Source organism: Hydra viridissima, unplaced genomic scaffold (assembly GCF_058129835.1).
Source record: "Hydra viridissima isolate aposymbiotic clone 2 unplaced genomic scaffold, HvirCarnegie_v1 scaffold_2, whole genome shotgun sequence".
NCBI classification, from domain to species: Eukaryota; Metazoa; Cnidaria; class Hydrozoa; order Anthoathecata; family Hydridae; genus Hydra; species Hydra viridissima.
Window position 1 is genome coordinate 20,270,256 of NW_028324301.1, and position 26,420 is coordinate 20,296,675.

At 27.6% G+C, this 26,420-nt stretch overlaps 1 protein-coding gene and 1 pseudogene across 3 annotated transcripts; both read left to right on the top strand.

Annotated features, from left to right (window-relative positions):
• The first annotated feature begins 7,435 nt into the window (after positions 1-7,435).
• Positions 7,436-25,856, top strand: LOC145183416 (uncharacterized). 3 transcript variants are annotated; one of them, XM_090077666.1, is made up of 12 exons: positions 7,436-7,985; positions 8,732-9,085; positions 9,319-9,418; positions 10,163-10,227; positions 11,169-11,291; positions 12,540-12,635; positions 17,931-17,988; positions 23,292-23,347; positions 24,721-24,782; positions 24,930-25,027; positions 25,191-25,307; positions 25,477-25,856. In XM_090077666.1, exons 1-12 carry the CDS (start codon positions 7,727-7,729, stop codon positions 25,490-25,492), a joined length of 1,404 nt encoding a protein of 467 aa, XP_089933792.1. In that variant the 5' UTR covers positions 7,436-7,726; the 3' UTR covers positions 25,493-25,856. The 3 variants fall into 3 exon arrangements, with proteins under 3 accessions (XP_089933792.1, XP_089933791.1, XP_089933793.1); XM_090077665.1 differs by lacking the exon at positions 12,540-12,635 and adding an exon at positions 11,882-12,181 and having other exon boundaries at positions 7,466-7,985; XM_090077667.1 differs by lacking the exons at positions 12,540-12,635; positions 17,931-17,988; positions 23,292-23,347; ... (2 more) ...; positions 25,191-25,307; positions 25,477-25,856 and adding exons at positions 11,882-12,181; positions 14,402-14,475 and having other exon boundaries at positions 7,466-7,985.
• LOC149892365 (uncharacterized) lies at positions 20,939-22,134 on the top strand (annotated as a pseudogene).
• Positions 25,857-26,420: the final 564 nt, after the last annotated feature.

Sequence of the window (26,420 nt, forward strand, 5' to 3'; positions counted from 1 at the left end):
TGTATTGCATATTCAATCTGCAAAGGTGATTTCATTTGAAAGTCTCTCACAGCCAGACAATTTCAACTACCCAAATTTGAAACTACCATCATGAAATAAATTCAAGAATATGAAGTAATTAAAGCAGAACTGAAGTCAAACTTGAACAAAAAAAAAAAGTCTGATTCTCAGTTTCAATGGATGAATACAATTCAGAGAGAAATCATCGTTGCCTGAAAACTAATATCCATGAGCAAGATAATCACTATAACTTTAGGCTAATAAGGACGTCCGGATCGCATCCAGCAAAACGTCTGCTTGAGACACTTGATCATCATTTGCATAAAACAATTAATGTTCCCCTGGGGAATATGTATAAATAGCGTGATTCTCGAAGCCTCGCCCTCTTGAAATAACCTGTCAAACAACAATTGGCTCGAGCAACTCTTCTACCACTGGAGCTGTGATATACAATCTCTTCTTTGTGTTTATCAAACTCTATACAAACTCTACTACCTGCTGTGATATACAATCTCTTCTTTGTGCTTATTGCATATTTGTATAATAACCTCTTACAATATATTATAAATTGAACTCGTTTTACATTACGACTCTTACGTAAAACAACGTGGAGCCCACGGAGAATACGGAAAGAATATGAATTCCCGAAGAATATTTCGAAATCTGAAGTCCACGGTAGAGACTAAAAGACAAAATTAAACAATCTCTTCTTTGTGTTTATTGTATATTTGTATAACAAAACTCTTACAATGTATTAATAAATTGAACTCGTTTTACAATATGACTCTTACGTAAAACAACAGAGAGGTCTACATATGTATAATCAAAGTTGGAGCAGCTATAATAAAGAAAATGGGTAAGTTGTTGAATACTGTAAATAAAAAATAAACTTCAGTTTATAGTAACTAGGGATTCTGGAGTTACCTTTGAGTGTTTTATGGTCTAATATGAAGCAGAAAATAGTTTTTATCATTTCCAACGTTTGTTGCATAAAAGTAGACACACTATAGAATGAAATCCCATCGTATAATAAAAATTCAATTTTTTGTTCATTTTTAGGTTATTTCTATACCCCCCCCCCCCCCCCCCAATCATCTTAACTTTAGTATTTAAATACTAAAGTAGTGTTTAAAATTTACTATTTATAATGAGCTTTAAATTAGGGACGTATAAAAGATTAAATTAGGACAGAGAAGTTAATTTTTGTTGTGGGTTTAGTGGAGGATCTGATTTTTTATTGTGTACAAAAATTTCGAAAGAATTTTTTTAATATGCGAACGCTTAATTCCGCCACTGTATAAATACTATTCAGATTTCTTGTAAATTTCGCTACCGTGTTAGGGATACGTTGCTAAAAAAATTAAAAATCTGAAATAAAACATATGTTTGTGCAAAACTCCGGCTCTGATTATAATAGGACGCTTAAAACAGTCAAGCTTTTTGGAGTTAAGTTTGAAATACGAAGACTAACATTTTCATTTGTTAAAATATAGTTATAGTATTAAATTGTTTAGAAACACTGGCAAATCGGGTTATTTTTATGAATAAACTTATATTTTTGTCTATTCGGTACCCAGACTACTTTAAAATGTATACATTTGTAAATAAATTACACATCGTAAGAACTTAACCGTAAATTTACTTTGGTTTTAAAGAAATAAATAAAACTGTGCTGTTTCAATTTAAGAAGTCTCCCGTATTGTTTAGAATTATTTTAGGTTTGCTGAACACGAATTTAAAAATCAAAATTTTAATTCCGAGTTCTTAAGATATTTAACGTTTACTTCGTCTGGGTAAATCGGTCTGCTTAGCAACACGCATTGCCACGAGTTTTTAATAAGAATTGCAAGCTTTTTCATTACAAGTTTTTTTTTTAATTTAATAAACTTTTAAATGATGGACCATGCAAAGTAAAAAATGTACTAAAAAGTAAAAAAATCAAAAAGATTTCATGGAAACAGAAATTTGCTAAATGATTTAACTTTTGCCAGTAGTTCCTTTTTTTTTTAGTGTTGAAATGACTTTTTTTCTAAAACTTCATTAAATTTATCTATATCCTTCGCTAAATTTATTTATATCTGAAAAAGGCCATACTTGTAGCATTATTTCATGTAGCCTCGTCAACTGAAAAGAACTGGCATGCTCATTGCCCTGATGGTATCAATAGCTAGATATCAATTTATCTAAAGAAGAACTCTTTAAAAAAATGCCTTAATGTTAAGACCTAAAATCAAAGTGAAAATTTTAATGGAAGCACATACCCAAAACCAAATATGTTTTGTTAACACATTTGGAGTTAAGAGTTTATAACAATGTTTTAAATTTTGATATCGGAAGAAAAGCAAGTGTTCTTTTATTTGAAAAGATGAATATGATTCCTGGAACATTCACTCTTGAAGGCTGTTCAATCATGAACAAAAAGCGATAACATCAAAAAAGCAACGAAAAGTTATTCGTGGCGGGAAAAAAAAAAAATTGAAGATACAGATAATTACCTAGAAAATAATCTGTATGATCCTGGTTCATGTTCGTATAAGAGACGGTTTTTAAATTGAGATTTTGACTTAAAATATTTGGTACAATTGTGAATATTACATTTAAATGCTTTTTTCACAATATGTAAACTTTTGACCTCCCGGTCATCCATTTTCAATATTGGTATGTTCAATTTGCATTAAATTTTCAGCAAATATTTATTGCATCTAGTTTTACAACTGGAAATAAAAGTTTTAAAATATTGTAAAAATTTTTTTTTGTTAATACAAGCTTGATCTTAAAAAAATTGATTTTTTTAATGCACCATTTTAAAAATTTCAGTGAAAGTCAAATACTTATTTTTTAAAATGGCTTTATGTCAGTTTGTAGATCACCATGCTGTTAACCATTTTCCAAAAATTCAAATCCTAAATGCTTTCGGTTACTGAGGTAGTCAGGCCGGAGTGGCACAAATGTTTTTGAATGTTGAGCATTTTAATTAGTAATCATAACAAGTAACAAAACTATTTTTTATTTTTTTTAAGTGTTGTTACCCATGTTGTTAGTCAAAATTTTGTCTTGTTCTTTGTTAAAAGAGTCATTTTAATTGAAAAGTTTTTGAGGCTTTTGATACCTTTAAAAGATTTTTAAAATGAAAAACAAAAAGCACATTAATATTTTCAATGAGATTCGTACTTCATTCAACAAACAACCGCTAGTTGCGAGCTCTTGTTGATCCATAGGATTGTTAGTATTGAAAAATTCGAGGCAATTAGCAACCTAAATGACTTCAAATCTTCAAAACTTTTCACCTACACGCGTTAAGTATTTTGCAGAATGTTCGGTAAAAAAACAAAAACTGTTATTCAAATAATTTTGTACTTTGAAAAATTGATCGGTAAAATCCGAACACTATTAAAAACTTATTACGTATATTATGGACATAGTAAACATTGTCTTGGTATTTGAAAAATTATCATTCGCGCCACTAAATAAAGAGATGTTTTTAAATCTTAAATTTCAAAGTTTATGACACTTTAAAAGCAATTTCCACATTTTGTTAAGTTTATAAAGTTCGAAACAAGTTTTTTAACACAAACAAAATTTCAAAAATAACTTCAGCAAAAATTACAAAAATCCACCTAAGCAAAATCGTAAAACGTTTCCTGTTTTTTATTATTGTTAACTCAGCACTGTTTAAGTTGAGGACACATTACGAGAGGCTTTTTTTGCATCTTGGTTAGTGTGAAAACCTCAACAAAAAACTATGTTAGCTGCAGCAGACTTTGTTATAAAAATATATATCTTTTTCAGTTCTTCTTTTTTGTTTAACTTCTACGTCTTTAAACGAAATCTTCAGCTGTTTCTTATTTTTGTTGAATAACATTCTTTAAATCTTGAAGATACTGATTGACCTTTTGCAAAGCTACAAAATGCAGCAAATCTCTTTCATTTGTAATTATAACAAATTTAAACAGGATAGTTTTCATTGAAATGAAGCAAAAGCTTTAGCTTTTAGCATTAACATTTCCAAAACAAATCAAACGAGAATTGCTCCGGCTAAATGGTTATTATCGTAGTTATTTATATTAGAATATGCAGCCCAACAATCTGAATGAATGATAGTTCCAGAAGCAATCTACAACTGAATTAACAAATTGCACTGATGTATGAGGAGATTATCTTCTTATAAAAATATACATTTTGGTAAAACTTCCACTAAAGACCCAGCTTTGTTCTACAATATGAGCCATATAATTCTTAAGCTTAAACATCAATGACTCGTCAACCTCAGTAAATGTGACCAAGCTGATTTAATATTTGATCAGTTGTAAATACATCGTCATTAGAAGAAATCGATTAGAAAAGCAAACATGTAAAGATTTAAAACAACGTGTTAAAATTTTGAAAAAGCAGAACCTGATTATCACACAAAAAAAGGAAGTTACTAAAACAAAAGAATCTTTGAATTTTGCGATAAAGAGCAAATAATACTTTAGTTAGCTATGGATTAGTTAGAATGTAACCATAAAGTTTAAGGAAGTTAGCACAAAGTATTAACGACTTAAAAGAATAAGAAAAAAAGAAGAAAAAATGGAAAAAAAAAAAAATTAATAAAAAATTAATAATAAGGTAAAAAAATGCTTAAAGAAAGATTTAAAGACCAATAAAGGAATATATATATATATATATATATATATATATATATATATATATATATATATATATATATATATATATATATATATATATATATATATATATATATATATATATATATATATATATATATATATAGGATATACCAGGAAGGCTTTGGCCTCCTCACTTTCTTTCAAAATATTTTTTTTTTCAACCTAAGAAAATCAAATTTACGAATAAATACCGTCACGACAGCGCGTTTCGTATCTGAACCTTTGCAGTGCTTATAATTTTCTCAATCTTAAAGCTATCAACTACGAAACATACCAGACTGAAATAGAAGCATTGAAGAAACACAAAAATAATCTCGATGTTTCAGCATTGCTCCCAAAACTTATGATCCTTCGTACAACTAAAGTCTTTCATTTTGAGAAAATACCGAATTGAGCAAAGCAGAACAAAGCATCATAGGAAACGTAATCAAACTAATGAAACTAGTTCTCTTTAGTACAGCTACAAGTGCCACCCCTAAACGATCTTTCTCGTTAGCACTTAGATTGAAGATTTAGCTTAATTTACTACGTCGCAAATGCGATAAAATACATTGGCAATATTATCTTCTCACAAGAAGCCGACCAATAAAATATCTTTAACATTTTGCTAATGAGCTTGTTGACTCAAAACCAACAAGAGAAATAATTTTTGAAAAGTTTGTATAAGATGATTTGTAAATTATCATCACAGATAATTTATGGGTAATATATTACAAGTTAATTATAAATCAAAATTACAGCTTTTTAATTTTCTCAAAAAAATTTAAATACCATTAATGTTATTCCTATCTGCAGCGGATAAAAGTAACTTAGAACTTTAAAATTTGCAAATTTTTCTTGACTTTATTTAGCGGCATCAGTGAAACGTGGACCTCTCACTTTAAACGTGGACCTCTCACTTTAAGAGATGTTTTAACACTTTTTCAGTTATAAGCAAAACAGTCCTGAATAAAACTTTTCAGAGAGAAATAATTTTGTGTTTGCTTTTATAAAAAATAGTTGGCAAAACAGAATCGATTTTGATTTTTTTTATGTATTTACCACTTTATAGCCGTTAAACAAAAAGAACAATTTAAAAATGTCATCTGTAATGTTAAATGCTTAATGCCGTTATGCGAGCATAATACGGAATGCTGAATTGAATCAAAATATCATCAAATTGAATCAAAAAAACATTAAATAACAATTTAGATTCCTTATTCTTTTTTGAAATGCATAAACATAAACGGGGGACAGCAAGTTGATATTTCTGATTGAGTTTAGTACTTAATTATTTCGAAATCTGTAATCTGGTTGCGATTATCAGTGTAGGAGGTTTGTCTGTTGCCATTAACACAATATAAGAATATTGCAAAGATCAAAGGCATCAAATGTTTTAAATCAAGTTTTAACTTAATATTTGATATTCAGGAACGCTATCAATAACAAGATGCTGTTTAAATATCCGCAAAAAAACATTTTTGAAATGTCGTAACGGTTTTTAGATTGGAATTATATTCAAAAATGCGCCCAAGAACGGGAGCCATTTGAAGATATTATTGACTGTAGGGACAAAATAGAAAAAAGAGTGCTTAAAAAAGTATGAGATACATTTTTTCTTTAATCATACAGGAGAAAAAATTAAGAATGTTAAAGAACAAGAAGTTTTTAGATTTTGTGAAAATTTAAAACGACTTGCTTTTTTTTCACATTAAATTTTAAATCTTTCATGAAAAAAATTGCAAGTTGATAAAAAATAAAAAAATATAAAATACTTCCACTCTACTCCTAATTTCATCCAATTTCAAAAGATCTGCAAAAAGTTTGAAGATGTTATTTTTTATCATTATCATTATTACTATTGTTATTATTATTATCATTATTATTGTTATTATTATTGTTATTATTATTATTATTATTATTATTATTATTATTACTATTATTATTATTATTATTATTATTATTATTATTATTATTATTATTATTATTATTATTATTATTATTATTATTATTATTATTATTATTATTATTACTATTATTATTATTATTACCATTATTTAAAATAAAATCCTGGTCGTACTTATGCAGCCAGTCATGTTTTATTTTACCCCACAGCGCAAAAAAAAAAAAAAAGAAAAGTAAACCACAACTCCAAACTTTACAGTTAACTGATTATATGAACTCAGATAAGAACACTTGAAAAATTTTACGACCGTTCTTAACTTTGACTTAATACTCTTATTACATTGCTTGCATTTTCAAATGAATAGCTTAGCTTAACATAATGCCAACCTTTATTTAAACCTCAATATTTTAATTCGGTCATCATCGTAATCAAGCTATTACTCTTAGTTCCATTGAAATTTCTTCTTATAACGTAATATACAATATGAGTTTTACACATTTTAAAATGTCAAACTTACAACCTGCCTTTGAAAACTATGTTATTTGTTGTTACTTAGTTAAAAACCTCCTGTCATGCGATATTTGCATTACATTTAATATCTCTAATTTAAATCAACGAAAAAAAACTTTTAAAAAGGCATACAGCGTTGCTTTTGCATCAGAAAAATTCCTTAATTAAAAATATGATGGAAAATTTTTATTATCAGATTTATATAATTAAAAGAAATTTTCAGTATTATTTCTTGCTCACCTTAAATTTTAAAAGCCATAAAGGACTTGATTTATTTATATCTTAAACATCATTTTAAAACGAACAGGGAGAAAAAACAAGCCCCTGTTGTGCTTTGCATTCTCCTTCTGTGTTCTCTGTCTCGGTGCCTGCATTTTGGTTGTCTCGATAAATTGGAAATACTTATAAATCGCATTTTAATTCGTTAGCCGCAGCAAGACTGGAGTTAAAAATACAAATTCCCAAAAAAACATGAAAATATGACTTGGAGTTAGACGGTTATAATCATAAAATTTGTGTAATTGAATATCTTGATTTATGGTTTACTTATAGATACTGTTTACATCTTTATGAGAATTTCAAATATAAGTATCTTCAAAGTTAGCTTTAAATTGTCATCTTGACAATATGTACATATAATGGGAGATCAATACAAGGTGGAATGGAAATAAAACATGACGAAAAAAGCAAGGCTAAGCACAGCGGTATTAAGTTAGCATCCAGCACTGAAGTAATCAACAGCAATAGTCAAGCAAAGGAGAATGGAACTTCAAGTCTTAAAAATGAGACTTCCCCTCCTAAAAGACGACACTTTAGGTCAGTTTTTAGTAAACGATTTAGACTTATATTCAAACCTTGGAAATGGAGGAGGAAAGGAAACAAACCTGACAGATCATCAGGTTCACTAAGAACTTATAGTGGTATGCTTTCTTTCTCTAAATTTAACAAACATTTGTAAAATAAAAGATTATATTTGATGAAAAAGAACTTTGATGCATACCACAGCTGCTATTTTAGAATATTGCAGCATCAACCTACTTTTTTAACTTCTTTTTTTTTTTTATTGCAGATCATCAAAGATTGTTGTCTTAAATGAAATATAAATTAATTTTCCTTAAATAACAAAACTTTTGCATGTAGTTTTTGACTTCATTATGACATATTTTCTTTAAAAATTATAATCTAATAGTATAATTATGTACATGGTAAAGTGTATTCTAATATAAAGTTTTAAACGTTTTTGCTGCAAAGTACTAAAGTATAAAAGAAATTGAGATGTTTTAGATTAATAACAGAGTTATTTTTCAAAATAATCTGCAATAAAATTAGGAGTGCAAAAGTAAAATTACACATCATTGCTGCCAATTATATATGTATATATATATATATATATATATATATATATATATATATATATATATATATATATATATATATATATATATATATATAGATTTATATTGGCATACATACATACATACGTACATACATACATACATACATTCATACATACATACGTACATACATACATACATATATACATACATACATACATACATACATACATACATACATACATACATACATACATACATACATACATTTTGTTTTCAATTTACTTTGTTATTTTAGCAAAAAAATGTTTTTTTAAAAACTTTTTCTAAAGGGAGTGATACAGCTGGCTCTGATGAAATTGTGAAAGATCTTCGTAAAATGTCTTACTCAACGAATGATCTTACAAATATTTCTCCACATGAAGTTAAAATCAACCTAAGTAGTCTTAATGAAGAATACGCAGCATCCCATAACACAACTCCAGTAAATGAAAGTAATTTTGACAATAAAGTACATGCAGCTAGTTCTCCTTTAGAAACAGTTTTACAAAAAGACAATCAAGTATTGATAGATACAGAGAATGAAAGTAATAAAAATCAAAATGATATTAGTAATCTTACAGATAAAAGTATACTTCCTGTTGAAAAACCTGTGGTTGACATCATTCAATCTGAAAAGACAACAGGTTTGAAGTTATTGAGAATGGCCAGTTCCTGTTTTTGTTTTTAAATTATAAATTGTATTTCTAAGTTCTAAATATTGTTTTCTTATTTTATGTTTCCATTTTTTCCTAAATTATAATAATTGTCTGCAAACTTTAAACTGTTGATAGTGATGCCCTACAATTTTAAATCAAACTCTTTCATGTATGAATATTGATTAAATTCTTCTTTTTTTTTTTTTTAAATTTGAATATAGAGTTGCATGTTAACACAGAAATGAAAGAAGAAGCTCATAGTGAATTGAATATGCATATTACTGAGGCAACTAATGTTGTGGAAATAAATTTACATCCATCGTAAGAAATTTTAAAAATTTATTTAAAAAATATTTATTACCAAAAAGCTCAATGAAAGAGCAATTAAAAAAAAAAAATTCAGGATAACCATAATCTTTTTGTGAAGTTCATTAGAGAAAATGATATTTTGTTTTAGGATTTCTAGTTAGTGCTACTAATTAATTTATCTGAGATATAAAAATATAAATTTGATTAGTCTAATTTTTTTTAATAAACTAGTAAAAATTATATCACCTTATTTTGTTTATGAATAAATGAAAGGAGTACTAATAAACCTACTCATCTCAAATGTTATGTTTTTATAGGAAGTGACACTCTATACCTAAAGTTTCTAGTTAAAACTTACACTGGTGTTGTTTGAGTTTTTTTTTGTGTGTGTTTATTTTCAGTCATTTGGCTTTTTTTTTACTTTTAAAATTTTAAAGAAAGATTTTAACTTAATTTTGAGTATTTTTAACCTGTAATATTAACTTGTAATATCATATGCTAAATGATGATAGCTATGGTAATGACCTCAGGGAAAGTTTTAATAGATCAAAATTACTAAAGACAATTTATTATAGAAATTTTTTTTATCAGTCTAAATTAAAATGAATGTTTTATTCACATTTATGTCTCTCAGTAATATTTTACATATTTGTGATTTTTTTTTAGCTAAAGTTTGTAGTAGATCATAGCATATAGCTTTTATTTTACAGTTTTTGAGCTTTCAATATTTTAAAATTATCACCTTAATTTTTTTAGAGACTCAAAAAAAGAAATCATCAGTGCTCCCCAACCTGACATTCCTGTAGTAGCGATAAGTTCAGGTAAAAAAAGTTTTAAGTGGCTTTTTTCTTTTTGTCTAAGTTTTCAAATGCATTAAAATTATTGAAGATTTTAAAACTTTCAGTAGTTGAAAAATTTATCTTTCCTCAAGATAAAATGATGTATGTGCATCTATTGTTTAATTGAGATAAGTGACCATGAAGTTTTTAACCCTTATCTGGCCAACCTAAAATCCTGATGTAAAATTAAAATACCATCTTGACTCATGTATACAGCTTGGTGGAAAATTCTACATATACTAAAAATGTACACTATAATGTTGCTGTAGAGTTCTAATTTTTTTCAAAATTTTTACACAACAGGAGCATACTACAATACATTGCAGGAGGGGTCCAATAGACCCCTGTTGGCTGGATAAGGGTTAATGAAGCTCATCCTGAATTGTAGAAATGTTAAGAATATATCTATTTGCTTGTGTTGTAACTATGTACAAGGGAAGAACAAGGGATGACAGTTTCTGATATTTGGAGAAAAAATTAATTTCTTATTTATTGATTTTTGTTCTTCTTTTATTATGCAAGCTGGATTTTTGTTTTTCAGAAAGAGCATCCAAAATATGATTAAAAAGGCTGAAAAAATTTTTTTAAGGTGGATTGGGGGTTGTAGCAGCATGACAGTTCGTTTTTTTTAAGTAGCAAGGATTATTGTCACTCCTTTCAACTGACTGACTTGTTTTTACCCTTCATAGTTATAAAAAAACTAGCATACAATGTGTTCTCTATGCAGGCAATAACATCTATAAATCTTTCAAAACTTTCATTCCCTGTCTTTTTTTTGTACCATTATTTTCAGATTTATCTTTATGTACATTAATGTTTCATGTAAATATTTAAATATAAAAATTGATAGAAATTCTTTTGAGACAAATAGACACTTATGTTTTTATTCATGTTTATATTTTAAATGTTAAGAACTGTTTTAGTTTCAGGTGATTTTGTGGATGGTGATACTGACTCTGATCAAAGCGTTAACCATATGTATAACAGCTCATTGTCATTGAGTGATTATAGTGACAAAGATGAAAATGATAACAGCATTATTACAGGTAAAAGCATAAAGATGAACAAAAAGTAAAAGATTTTCTTCAAATCAGGGTTCCAAATAACTTTCTACTCACTTTTAATTTCTTTAAGTCCAATTTTGTATTTAAAAAAAAAAAGAAAAAAGGAATGAATAATATTTTTTATCAAAAAATTAATAGAAAATGGAATGAAAATATTATAGATAGAGAAACAATTTCATTTTATATCTCTTCATGGTTTAATGCCATGATTATTATACAACATATTGTTAAGAGGTGTTACTTTGAACCCTGATTTTTTATCTATATACTTTTAATTGTTAATTATAATATTGATATGTAGTAATCATATGTAATAATCATATGTAATAATCATATGTAATAATCATATGTAATAATCATATGTAATAATCATATACAATAATCATACATATCTATCATACGTAAATATCATATGTAAATATCATATGTATTTATCATACACAATTATCATATATAATAATCGTATGTAATAATCATATGTAATAGTCATATGTAATAATCATATGTAAAAATAAATATTTAAAAAAAACTTTCAGAATTGAGATAATTTTACTTTTTGTTTCTTATTTTAGAATCACCCAGTTTTAGTACGAAAGCAAAAAATTTTAATCTCTTTAAAGTTTGTTTTAAACATTACACACTTTCTAGTAATCATTTAAAATCTAAACTAAATTCATTGCACGGATCACATGTAACAATGCCTTCAGAATTAGATGGTGTGGTTTTGAAACCTGTGTTAAAACAAACCTCAAAGTATGATGCTTATAATAGCAACTTAAAAGATGGAGAATTAGACACAAGACTCACCGAATCCAATTTCGAAATTGTAGATGACTTCAGTGACATAAGTGATAGTGAAGACTATGATCAAGGTAAAAGTGAAATATTTAAACACTAGAATCTTATGAGTGGGCCTAATTAGATAGCCTCTCTGTCATATTGACAATAATAAAAATAAATTGCCTAATCATGCTTCTTCTTTAAGCATTTTACTTTTAATAACTCAAAAAGTTAAACTATAATATCTAAAATAAACTAAAGCCACACGTTACAATAACCCATTAAACCGTTAATCATAGATAATTGATTTATGGTAAATTTAATTCTAACATTAAATATGAGTAATTAAAGTATAAATTACCAAAACAGAAGCAATTTAAATGCAAAACAGTATTAAAGTAACCAGTATTAAAGTAACCAGTTGACTGGTTTTTGTTTATTGTAACGTAGGACTTGCATCAAAGGTACGTCGGTCAGATAGTTTAGCATTGAAGTTAAGTCAGCGACCGACTCTTAGTGAGTTAGAAGACAAAAATATAATTCCATGTAAGTAATTTAATTTCTTTTAAACTGAAATTTTTTTCAGTTCAGTTAGCTTTCTGTTAAAAAGTTTTCAAAGCATATTTAGGATATGATTAATATAAGTTTTATTATACCCATATTCAACATATGGTTAATATAAGTTTTATTATTTTTGATATTGTCCATTTTTATTCTTAAAATGTCTAATTGGCTTAGATAAATTAACATGATGGTTGATCATGTTATTTTACAATTTAGGCTAACTTAAAAATTTTATATATTTCTGCTTGTGTTATCTTTTTATTTTCTATTGTTCAAATCTAATTTAGGCCCAAGTGCTGTTAGTATATATTTTTAATAATTTGTGTATCTAACTAAGCTTTAAGTGTTTTTTGTACTGCTTTCAGAAAAAGAAAGAAAAAACAAATTAGATAATTTTTCAGATTTGGTACTTAACTTAAGTTGTTTTGTCCCATTTCTTGACAAACTTGCTCTTAAAAATTTAATCTGCTTAGTTTTATTACTTACCAAAACTTTTAGGGTAATAAAGAAAAAAGATAAAAATTTTACATGAAAGCTGAGTTCATGTTTGGTTTATTTACATGAAAGCTGAGTTCATGTTTGGTAATTCACAGCTTCACAATAAGGGAGGTTGGTTTTGAACTTTTGTAAAAAATTTCACTTGCTGTGCCCTTAGATATTGGAGAAATTCTGTCCAGGTATCAGAACAACCACCTGTTTTCTTTCAACTTGATCTGAAAAGTTCAGTAAGAAGGCCAATTTTTAGTAAAAATGTATGTTTATTTCTTATGAATATGCAGCAACTGGGGGCAAGGGGAATGTGCTCGCAAAAAGTATTTTAAAAAATTGTTTTTTTGTGAGGTTATCTTTTTTTTGAAAGAGTTTTTGAAATATTTGAAATATTTGAAGGTTATCTAAAGAAAGATCGATTGGTTGTTCAATTGCAAAATATAAGCTGCTAATTGAAAGGTGGGATGGTTTGGTTAGTGAGATTTTTGCAGAACCTAAGTATTTGTGAAATCTATTTCATATCTCAAGGTATTTCACAAAATGATTTTGGAAGTGTTTATTCTAGTATGCACAAGCTTTTCTTGATCAGTGCGTTGTCTTAGTCCCCCTTCTAGCTGTAATACCCCTTCCACAATTCAAATTTTATCATTAAGTTCTGTTTTGACAAATCCTTTCTTGAATTGTGTAAAACTAAAAACTTAAACTTAAGAAAAGTATCTTATAATTAAATTTTATGCAGGGTGTTTAAAGAGGAGGGAGAATAAACTCTGATATACTCTCTGTAAATATACTAATTCAAATAGTGATATTTATATTATTATAAAAATAAATTTAGTTGATACTAAAGCTATAAAAATATAAACATGTATAAGCACAATACAAATAGAAACATTAAATCTTTATACATCATATTCCCTCTTAAAAAAAAGTTGTTCTTGATGACTTTTTTTTGCTTTTTAATGTTAAACCATACCTACTCTGCAAAGGAAAGTCTTCAAAAAGTCTTAGTAACAGCAGAAACAAGCCTTACAGCCTGGTCAACAGATTGCCTGCACAGTGAAAATTCCTAGCCAAAATCACTAGGATCTGATCTGCATTTAATCATGCTCAGAAGTTCATACTAAGCCCTTAGTTGTAAAAGGCTCATAGATCAGTTAGTTATTGGAAACCAACTTTTTCCATGAATCACACTTAATTCTTATATTTTTCATGTTTGGAATTTTTTTAGCTCTAATGCCACCATAAATTTTATCTACTAGATGAGCTGGTGGATTGTCTCAACATTTTAACATCAGTCTAACTGCTCTATTTTGTACATCATTTACAATCATCAATAAGGTAGTGTAATGTCTTGTATAATTTTGTTCGAAGATTTTATCTTTTTTAATGTTGCATGTAAAATGTCAGCCATCTGGAATGATAAACCAGACTGACTTTATAATAAGCATTAATTCGATCTGCTACATCTAAATTTACTTGTATACTTTTCATTTTAGCAATAAAGTATATGTATAGTAATACATAAGAAAAAATGTTTGTAATAAAATTAAAAATCAACTATTAATAAAATTTATTTACTAAAATTATGCTTACCTAAGCTTATACCACAAAACTCCAGCAACAATCTTTGATCAGAACTAAAGTCTTTAATCATACTGTTCTGGAACAACTAAAGAAGACAAAATAGGTTCAAATTTGGTAATTGGTTTATCATGATGATCTTGTGCAGTCTTTTGAATGTTTTATTTTGTTATTTTCTTTGTAACCCATCATTTTGTTTCAAGACGTTTTGGCTGCTTAGCTATTTTTCTTTTTTCCTTTTTTACAACACTCCAACCTACAGGGGATTGCTGAATGCTTCCTCTTATGCTAACTTTTGACCTTTGGTCTTTGATGTTTTCTTTTTCTTTAATTGAAATTTCAGTATGATTAAATAAAAAAATTTAAAAAGAAACTTGTTGAGAAACTAAATTAACTACAGAGAAGCTGAACTAGATTGTATCATATCTTAAAATTTTAACCAATCTTGCTCTCTGATAGGTAAGTACATTAATTAATGCTGGTTAGAATTTTGCATTTCACTCAACCATCATGACAGGGAACTTAATCTAAATTGTATCTGCAGTCAGATATGTCATATAGGTTTTTCAATACACTGTGCTGCATTTTGAGATCCCCTTTTAAAGTTTTTTCCATTAGTAAGTTTCTTTGTGTTGAATGTTTTGACTAGTTTTAAGTAAATTGATTCTTTTTTTTTTTATCAGAGGCTGGATTAACATTTAACCAAATTTTCACAAGTTTTTTTTGAGCTGTTACAACTATGTTAGATATTTTTTATGAAATTCTAATTGTACAAAGTAAAAGTAACCATAAATTTCTCCATAAGTTGGAAAATCACCGACAGGAAAACCACTTTTTAACTCTAAATAAGTTTTGGTTGTTTGTCTTGTTTGTCTTGAAGCTATTTATTACAACTTTTAACCACAGTAATCTTTGTTATATTTAATGTGCTTAGTTTTGTTTACAATTTTTTTAAAAAAATGTTTGTAGAAATTGTTAGTTTTTTTTGTAATACAATTTATATCATTTATTGTAAAAAAAAAAAAAAAAAAAGTACTTTAAAACCTAAATTTAAAAAAATTAATGCAAATTTGTTCAACTATTTTAATTAGTTCCTTATTAGTCTAAAAAAACTCCAACTATCTGAGGGTACAAGTAATCAAGTTAAAAATTGACCTCCCTTCAGTCACGAAGCACAGCCCCACAAGAACTTTTTGTTTAGAAATGCTATTTTTAAATTTTTTGAAGCTTTTTTTTGATACAATAGTAAACAGCAGAATTGCTAAGCATAAACATAAACATTCTTATCAATTGGTAATTTTGAATCATCCTCAGCTGACACGATTTTTTTATACTTTATTTTTAGTAAAACAAAACAAAAAAACAAATTTATATACTATTCTTGGTTCCCACCTCCTTTTTTTACTTTTTAGGTTACCTACCAGAATTAAGGTACCTAACAGCATTTATTGTACTTAAAAAATTATATTAGTTCTACAAAGTTGCGTGGTTTTAAAAAGTGGGATTTATCCTTGATGTTGTGATAAAAAAAAACCTTTGATGGTATTGATAGTCATAAGTGCGCAGGTCATTAAGATATAAGACCCAAAATCTGGTTACACCATGGGGTGCATCACAATAATTTTTTCACAAGTAAGCTGTCTGGTAATTTAAGCTGTTCAATTAAATAAATGAAGTAATCTGTGAAGAAGTAAATATTATTTGCAAATGTTTAGAGGTCCTCTGGACCTGGATAATTTTCCCCTTAGGTGGTGTTTGAGCCTAGATTTTAAATCCTTTTAGTATAACTTACTTTATCAACAGCCAAGCGAATTTTAAATAAAACATATAGTGGGTTTTGGTGCTCATGATTGTTATATTGTCTGCAATTTGTAAGTGTGTTAAAAGTTCAGCTTTACTTCTGAGCCAGCTGCCAAACTCACAATCAAGTGAGTTAATAAGAATTGCAAACTAAACTTAATGACTCCTGATATGACTTCTGTGTTAGATATTACAGAGTGAAATAAAGAAGAAAAGATTGAAGGTGAATTTGTAGAGTTGTGTACTATATTACACAAGGACAAGCAACATCCATAAAAGTTGACTAAATTTTGTTTAACCCAACTTTTTGATGTTTAAGTCTGTTAAACAATTTTTTTACAATCAAAGTAATCAAACAATTGTATTTTGGGTGAAAGTCAGATGTTTAGATTTTAAAGTTAGAAAATTAACAAAGAAACAGATGTTTTTTTTTGTTTTTCTTTTAAAGCTTCTTGCACTAAAGCAGGACTACTCACATATTCCTGCTAAAATTATTTAAATTAGCTCAGATAATTTACTTGACTTCAAAATACAAACTGTCTTTTTGTTTGTGAGTTTTTGCTTGATATAGGATAGTGATTTAGATTAATAATGAATAATACAAGAAAATATTTATATTTAAGAAACTAGACTTCACTTGCTTTGAAAATAGATAGCATGCTTATAAAAAAAATGTTTGTTATAGTAATTTAGTGTTTCACTTTATGTTTATTGGCATTTCAAACTATACTATCTTCTGCAGACAGTCGAAACAGATTTTGGGAGATTTATCCCAGTGCACTCATGACTATCAACCCCACCAAAAGGTTCTTTTATGGCTCCAATATCAAAATTAATACCCATTTTTACAGCAGTGATCACTATGAAAAGAACAATTCAAAAATACAACATTTTGAATCAGATTCCCGTTTTTGTGACATTTTGCATCTGGTTGACAAAATTTGAATTGGTCAAATAGCAACTGCTAATGTGTAATATGAATTTGTCCTAAACTGATCATTTCAGCACCATGAATAAAAGATCTTCCTTCTCTCAGTTCATGGTGAAGGCGTTTTGTATGAGTGCTTTACTAAAACTTGCACAAATGTAATTTTTTTTTTTTTTAATAAAAGGAGAAAAGTCTTACAAAATACTTAAAGATAAAGTATTAAAAAACTTGTCAATTGAAAAATTTTTTATATCATTAGATTGTTTGCAGGACATCATATCTATCATAGAAAATTGTTCCAGAATGGAATTATAATGAAATGTTTCTTACTTTCCAATTTTGTTTGTAGTTTCACATATTTTGTTGTTTTTTGAATGTATATTATTTAACATAAATTTTATATCTTTTTTTTTTGTTCTTTTTTCTTAAAAAAAAAAATCTTTACTCTCTACAAAGAGAATAATTATTTTTGTATAAAGCTACTTCACAAGATGAAAAAGATGCAATAAGAGATAAAGTTGGAAGCAAGTTAATAAGGTATGTAAAATAAACTTTGTTGAAGATACTTAAAAAAATATCATTGATTTTTTTTTCCCTTTTTAGTACCCATTGACTTTAAAATATAAAAACATCAATAGAGTTTCAATAGAGTTTTTTTAATGTTTTATTTTAGCACTCTACAAAATTTACATTCTCTATCATTTCAAAATATTATGCAAATGTTAATGTGAATTTTTTTTCTGATATCAAAATTTTAAAAGTTCTAAATTTGAGTAAAAATTTAATGTAGAAGACTATATTTGTTTGTCTGATTCAATATATTAATTATTATTACAATAGCATTCAAAAGTATTTTTACAACAAGTTTTTTGTTTAAAAAAAAAAGAAAGATATTAACAGTAGGCAGAGATCATTTAACTTTTATATAAATTTATATTATTACATTATAATAATTTTATATTAAATGTAAGTTAGTAATGATCTAGTAGAGTATAAAGTTATTATTGGAGTTTGCATTAATATATTTTAAATAATTATTTTTGTAATTTTTTTGGGTCAAAAGTATTTTTACTTTCAATTAAATTTTGAAGAAAAAAAAGTACAGCTGCAAAGATATCTTTTTTTTGTAAGTTAAACTTTTCACTTAAGCTTGACAATTAAACTCCTCCAACAAATGTTTGATGGGTCAGGACTTTGATAGTCCGGTCCAAATCCTGCAATTTGTTACATTTTTCACAGCCTGTAAAGTGTGTTTAGCATCATTGTCATGCTTGAAACACCATCTTGATGCATTTTTTTGGTATAGTATTTGGCATCTTGGATGGTCTCAATTTGAACTAATGGACCTACACAATCATGGGAAAAACATCCCCACACCTTGACACCCCCATGTTTTATGGTTAGTACAATTTAACAGGGGTTTTCTCTTTTGTTTTTGGAAGTCTAACATACCTAATATCATCAAACCAAAACAACTTATATTCACTTTCATCACTCTGCAATATTTTACTCCACTCTTGTCTAGTCCAGATTAAATGCCATATGCTGAATTTTACTAGAACCATCTGATTCTTTTTTAAAATTAATGGTTTTCAATTTGGATGTCTTCCTAATAAATTGTTGTCACACTAATGTCTTTTCACAGTTGAATCAGATATTCTTCAAAAATATTTGTTGTATTCAGAGGTAATTTGCTATACAATTAAGACAAGCATCAGCTTTTGACGATTTTGATGCTTGTTTCTTTGAGTTATTTTCTTGGTTGACCAGATTTGGGGTTTCACAAGTTCCCCTGCATGCTTTTATTTTGATTCATGCACATACAAGCTATTTGGATACTCAAAACTGATGAGCTCTGTGCTTTCCCTTTTTTGAATCTGGTTTTAATGGTTTTCAATAAAATTTGATGCAAAGTTTCTATGTATATGTAAGAATTTAAAAAACATATTGAAAAATTAATAGTAAAATTATTCTTGAACTCATCCTTTCTAAAAAACATTAAAAAGTGAATGCAATTATCTTTTAAAACAAAAGAGTTTCTGTATTTGTGTGGGTGTACAAAGAACGGTTTAAATATTTTCAGTTAAAAAACTATTAATGAATTTCATCGTGACAGAATCACCGATTTGAGCTTATTTTCCCCATTTATGTTATAAAAATAAAAAACTGTAATGTGCATATTGTTATTCTATATTCATATAGAATAACAGTATGCACATTACAGTTTTTTATAAGCTCAAATCGGTGATTCCGTCACGATGGAATTCATGTATTGCATAAAAATTGATAGAAAAAATAGTTTTGATTGCTGTATTAAAAGTATTTTAAAATACTTTAAAGTTCTCATACTTAAAGAATAATTTCTTTTTAAATCACCATAAACTGAGAACATCTTTTTTTTTTTATGTGTGTATTTACATTTAAAAAGTATAATTAACTTGCAATTTATGGAACAAGGTTTTTTAAAAAGTTAAAAGTGGTAAAAAAAATTAAAGAACTTATTGATAGAAAAAAAAGAGACATGGCATGGCAAAAAAGAGACATGGCAAAAAATGGCATATGTTAAAGGAACAGAAACAGCTTTTTTGGAGATTTTAAAATTCATGTAATTGGAGGTTCCCATTATAGTTCCCATTATTGTAAAAGGAAAATGTTTTTGACGAGAATATATTAAATTTTGATTGGTTGAATGTTAACACCACTAATTGATGTCACTTAGATCAGTACTGTAAATTTTTGTAAACAAGATCAGTTGCATTTTATGTATATTATGGGTAATTCCACATCAAATCACCCAAAATTTAGAATATTTTGAACCATGGGTCCTCAAATTTTTTAAAAACTTCTTTGGCTGTTGCATCTTAGAAAGAAAAGTTAACACATAAAGTTTCAGCTTAAAATGTTGAGCGTTTGACAAGATACTGCAATTTTCATAACATTCTGAAAAAACATTTTTCTTAAAAAAACAAGAAATAAAAATGGCAACAATATGAAAATAAACACATATAATGATTTTTTGATGCTGAATTCAATAAATGTACTTAAAATGCTCAAATATAAAAGGAACATGCTTAAAAGTTAATAAAATAACTAGTTTCTATAAACCAACTTTGGGGCCCAATATCTCAAAACACCCCCGTCAATTTTTTTTTTTTGCTGTTAGTATTTTCAGCTGCTTATAATCTTACTAGGCACAAAAAATCTAACTGGAAAAACAACTGAAACATATGGAACTTTAATTTCAAAGATATATTAAATTTTCAATAAATTATTTTAAAAAACTTGCAATAAAATATTATATTTAGTTTATAGACTCCTTAAAAAAAACAAAAAAACTTTGCTATATTTAATCAAGTCTTAATTATATGATAACTTAATTGTTTGATCTTAACAACTGAAAAAAACATCCTGTTTTGTTTTTATATAAAAATTGAATAAATGTGATATTGATGTGCATTTGTTTTTAAAATTTTGACAACTATTGATAATTGAAACTTTTGATAATTGTCCTGGTAAAGAACCCTTCACCAAATGTTTGTATGAGATTTGTGGAGAAAATACAAAGATGATTTTGAGATACACTACAAGCAGTGGCAAACTACTGATCGTGCAACACTATTGAGTTTAACAGCAGATGTTCCAACGTTTGTTGAACTATAAGTATCTTGCTTTGAAAAGCTACAAGCTCAACCTTTTATTGCTCACTCTCAATCACAGTACCTTAACCAACTAAAACAAAATATGGATCAATCAAACATTATCATTATTGGCGACTTTGCTGAAAATTATGCTTTTGTAGTCCATGATGAAATACAAAGCTATCATAGGAACACCCAACAACGTTCTTTAAATCCATTAGAGGTATACTATAAAGGTGATAAAGGTGTACTGAGACATATTTCTTACTGTTTTATATCAGACGACATTACATATGATGTAACTTATGTGTAAAAATATTCCAACTAATCATACCAATATTAAAAATAAAATTTTCCAATCTGTCCAAATTACATTTATTCACTGATGGTTGCGCAGGACAGTACAAAAATTGTAAAAGCTTTTACAATCTATGCCAACTCGGGAGCGAATTCGGCCTTAAAGTTGAATGAAACTTTTTTGCCACATCCCACGGAAAGCCACCATGTGATGGGATTGGCGGAACTGTAAAAAGCTTAACAGCACAAGAAAGTTTAAAATGACCATACAGAAATCAAGTTCTCACATCAGAAGCTATGTATGAATTTTGCATTGAGAAAATCAAGGTTGTTAACTTCATTTACATGAAGGGATTGGACTTATAATTGCAACGTGAAGAGCAAAAAGAAAGGTACACTGGTGTAACAACTCTACCTGGTACTCGTAGCTTTCATCAATTTATACATCTTGGAGATAACAGGGTTGGGGCAAAGAGGTGTAGTACGAACACTAATTATACAAAAATCCACAATCTTAAAAAGAAACAAGATATATTTCAACTTGATACTGTCACTTTAGGTTGTTATGCAGCTGTAGTCTATAATGATAAGTGGTGGATCGGCATTGTAACTGAAACCAACCTAGATGAAGTTGATGCTTAAGTTAAGTTTCTCCACCCAAATGGTCCATCAATCTGTTTTAACTGGCCTGAAAGAGATGACTACTGTTTTATTCCCAACACCAACATATTGAAAAAACTATCTGTTCTACAAGCTTGCTCTAGTTCCGATAGAAACTATGTGTTTGAAAATGCTGAAATAGAGGAAGTACAAGTAAAACGGGAACAATATTGTAAACTGTTACAAACACAGTCAAAATAACTTACATCTTCGGTACCTTTAAAAATCTTGTATATTTAAGTTACTTTTAAAATTACAATTAACTTATTTTTATTTTATTTGCAAATATTTTTTGGGAAATTTTTGAAAAAGTAATATATCTTTGAAATTAAAGTTCCATATGTTTCAGTTGTTTTTCCAGTTAGATTTTTTGTGCCTAGTAAGATTATAAGCAGCTGAAAATACTAACAGCAAAAAAAAAAAATTGACGGGGGTGTTTTGAGATATTGGGCCCCAAAGTTGGTTTATAGAAACTAGTTATTTTATTAACTTTTAAGCATGTTCCTTTTATATTTGAGCATTTTAAGTACATTTATTGAATTTAGCATCAAAAAATCATTATATGTGTTTATTTTCATATTGTTGCCATTTTTATTTCTTGTTTTTTTAAGAAAAATGTTTTTTCAGAATGTTATGAAAACCGGGTCATTTTGGGAAACCAGGTCAATATTAAAATTGCAGTATCTCGTCAACCGCTCAACATTTTTAGCTGAAATTTTGCGTGCAATATTTTTTTATAATTAGGAATGTGTCAAAATATAACACAAAAGGAAGACACATGGTTCAATGGACTGGGTGATTTGATGTGGAATTACCCTTATAGTGTCATAATTGTAAAGGAAACAATTGTTCTGGCAATAATTCAATATAAATGAGTTTTTTTTTAAACTTGAGTAGCCTTAAAATAATTTTATTAGCCAACTTTTAATGATATTGAGTTTTTTATAATATATTTCACTTATAACAGTATGAAACCTTTAATGTAATTCATGAGAGAAAAGTCTTTTGGAGATCTTTTGAATTTGACTTGTAACAGTTACATTTACCTTTTTTTTTTCTCTTTTTTTAAATACTGTTTATTTACATTCTTACAGCAGTAAAAAGACTTTTATCTTAAAAACAAAAGTTTCAGTACTGTAACACTTTAACAAAAAAAAATTCAATTAATTATCAGATTAACATAGCAACATGCCAAAATAATTTTAAAAAATCCTAAAATGCTTTGTAACAAATTTTATATTATAGGAGTTTAAGTCAGCGACCTACAAAGGAAGAACTCGAAGATAAAAATATTCTAAAAAGTATGTAGCGTTTTGTTTTATACTACATATTATTTTTATCATCATCATCATCGTCGTCGTCGTCGTCGTCATCATGATTATTATTATTATTATTATTATTATTATTATTATTATTATTATTATTATTATTATTATTATTATTATTATTATTATTATTATTATTATTATTATTATTATTATTATTATTATTATTATTTTACAATAGAGCAATTTCGTTAGTAAAAATAGATTGCGATTCCATATTCTCTATCCTATTCCCTATCTGATTCTATATAGCATTTTAAAATTGAGGCTATTATTACATAAATGTAAATTTTTTTCCTTAGCGCCTTAAAAACATTTTTTTTAAAAACATAGCAACCTAAGAATCGAGTGCATTATGTGAAAAAAAAACCTAGCATTTGTAAAGCATATAGCAACAGCTATATTCATGTTATAAGGTAAAAAAAAAACCTAGCATTTGTAAAGCATATAGCAACAGCTATATTCATGTTTTAAGGTAAAAAAAACAAACGATAAAATTGTTTTCTAATAACGTTAAACTCTTTTCTAAAAATGAAAACTCGTAATTGCTATCTCGGAGCGATGGTGTAATGCAGTTATATTCAAGAAATTTGTTGATGGATAAATACGCATTTAGAAAATGTTCTTTTCGCATCCTTTTCGCACATGTTTTATTCATGCTTCATTAGCCAGAGATTTCATAATTCATATTTTGTCAATAGTAAACGATCAGCATGAAAGTCACTCGAAAAAAGTTATTAAAGAAAACTATTAAATTTTAATTAGGCGGAGATGAGACATTTTTCAACAAAAGGAGAGAATGCTGATAGTTTTTTTTAAAAGGTTATTTTCGGTTTCAGTGATCTTAATGTTTAAAACGGCTTGATTTTTAGGATTGTATTTTTCGTTTAATAATTTTAAATGCGTTGCAATAGCTTCTATTACGGTTGTGAGTATCTGCAAGTTTCAAAATAGTTTTTATGGTTGATGGTTTGAAAATCAGAATTTTCTTTAATAAAACTTGACGTCTACGTCTCTTTTTTTTTATATAAAAAAGTGGAGAAAAATTCTTTTTTTATAAATAGTTTTTTCCGTAAAAAATAAATCTTGATAATCTTGGAAAGGGCGAGAAGTGTTCGTCTAAGATGCTTTAATGAGGAATTTCTTAATGGGCATGAACCTTTCATCGTATCGCTACGACCATCTATGTTACTATAACGCCTTCTCCTTCAAAGTTTATCATGTATTGTTTTCCTCGTTGTTTTCGGGTAGGTCTGCAAAATGTTGATGTATTTACGATTCAAATTCTTTGACCTATAAAAATTAATTGTTAAATTTACTAGTCTTATTCAGCTATTATCTTTTTACAGCTCAAACAGATGAAGAAGCGCATATGAAATTTAATGAAACTCGCCAGAGATTATCCAGAAAAGTACGTGCATATTTCAAATTATTAGTCGTTAACGTTTATTTCAAGAAATCTTTTAGATATATGTGTTCCTTCAATTATTAAACTATAAATATCTACTCCTAAATATAAAAGCTTTCTCAACTTCATTAATTAATATGTTTATTTTAGTTAAGTCGGCGACCAACAGTAAAAGAATTGCGTAAAAAAAAAATCATCGGTTTCAACGAATACGTTGAAGTGTTCGATGTGCAAGAATACGACCGTAGGTAATAATCAGTACGATAAATGTAGAACTTTATTGACATTATAAAGTTAAGAATGGCTAGAAAATTGTGTACTTTAGGATGATAAATTTGGGGGACTCGTTTACTCGTATTGCAGTCCTGCCGCTATCGTAATATGATAATAAGTTCTTCTGGTGTTTTATAGGGCCGATAAACCTTGGACGAGACTAACTCCAAAAGATAAAGCGTCAATACGTAAAGAACTTAATGATTACAAGGAAAATGAAATGGAGGTTCATGAAGAAAGCAAAATTTACACAAGGTATGTTTAGTGGGATTTTTAAGATTATGTAAAATAAGCTCGGGTTACACTTAGTTTAGAAAAATTGCATGTACTATCGGGGCTTTTTTTAGCCTGTTCGGAAATAAGCACTTTAAGTTATAAATTTAAAAATTTGGATAATTTTTGTAAATGTTATCTATCGTTTTAGGTTCCACAGACCCTAGTTTTGTACTCACATTGTATCATAGCGGAAGGATAGACTTTTGAAAACGCATTAAATTGCGTTTTATTGCAAAAAAAAAAAAAAACCCTCCTATATTCCTTCTTTGTTTAATATTGTATATTGTTTTGTTTTTTAACAATTTGTGGGTAACTCATGATTTTAAAATGGCACCACTTTTTAAATAGCTACGGCAGATGATGTCTGTGATTTAATACTTTCAGCTTGGTTCCTGTTCCTACATAGCATGCTATTTTTTTATATGGGCCTATTGTTGTCTTTAACAGGGCCGTTTGATAGCATTTTTCTATAATTAATCTTTCATTAAATTTGTATATATGAAACTATGAGACAATCGTATGCTTTTATATTACTTTGTTATGTGTCTTTTAAAATATTCCCCTAAAAATAGGTTAATTTATACGAATCCAGAACTTGTTTATTTTGTATTTTATTTTACAAAGCATTTCCGAAATTTATTACGTCATGATTTTTTTCTATATAGTATTTGACAAAAGGTCTGCTTTAACCGAATACAGGTCACATGGCCTGAATGAAGAAACTTGAAACCCTTAGAAAACAGAGGTTTTATCTAAATTATCCGCCTGCATTTGGATTGCTATGGAAAAATAATGATGAAGATAATAGATATATTAAAGATTTATTTCCATCGATTAACATAAGATGGAACAGAAAAGGTATTTCTATTAAAATAATGGCAAAACATCAAAACACAAATCGTTTATGATAAAATCTTATAAGTAAACACTTATAAATGCTTAAATCAGATAAAAATACATTCGAGAACATCTTGTTAAGGAAGTTTGTTCACAAATAGACTTACATTGTGCACAAACATCTTTTACTTTTAGCAATTAACAAAAGCCGAACAGTACAACCAAGAGCAATAGATTCAAAAACACATGCTCCTA

Excerpts from the sequence above, each read along its gene's own strand:
- LOC145183416 (XM_090077665.1), top strand. The coding sequence starts at position 7,727 with ATGGAAATAAAACATGACGAAAAAAGCAAGGCTAAGCACAGCGGTATT. Across the intron at positions 11,292-11,881 it reads TGATAACAGCATTATTACAG|AATCACCCAGTTTTAGTACG; the intron begins GTAAAAGCATAA and ends TTCTTATTTTAG. Across the intron at positions 17,989-23,291 it reads GTTGGAAGCAAGTTAATAAG|GAGTTTAAGTCAGCGACCTA; the intron begins GTATGTAAAATA and ends TTTATATTATAG.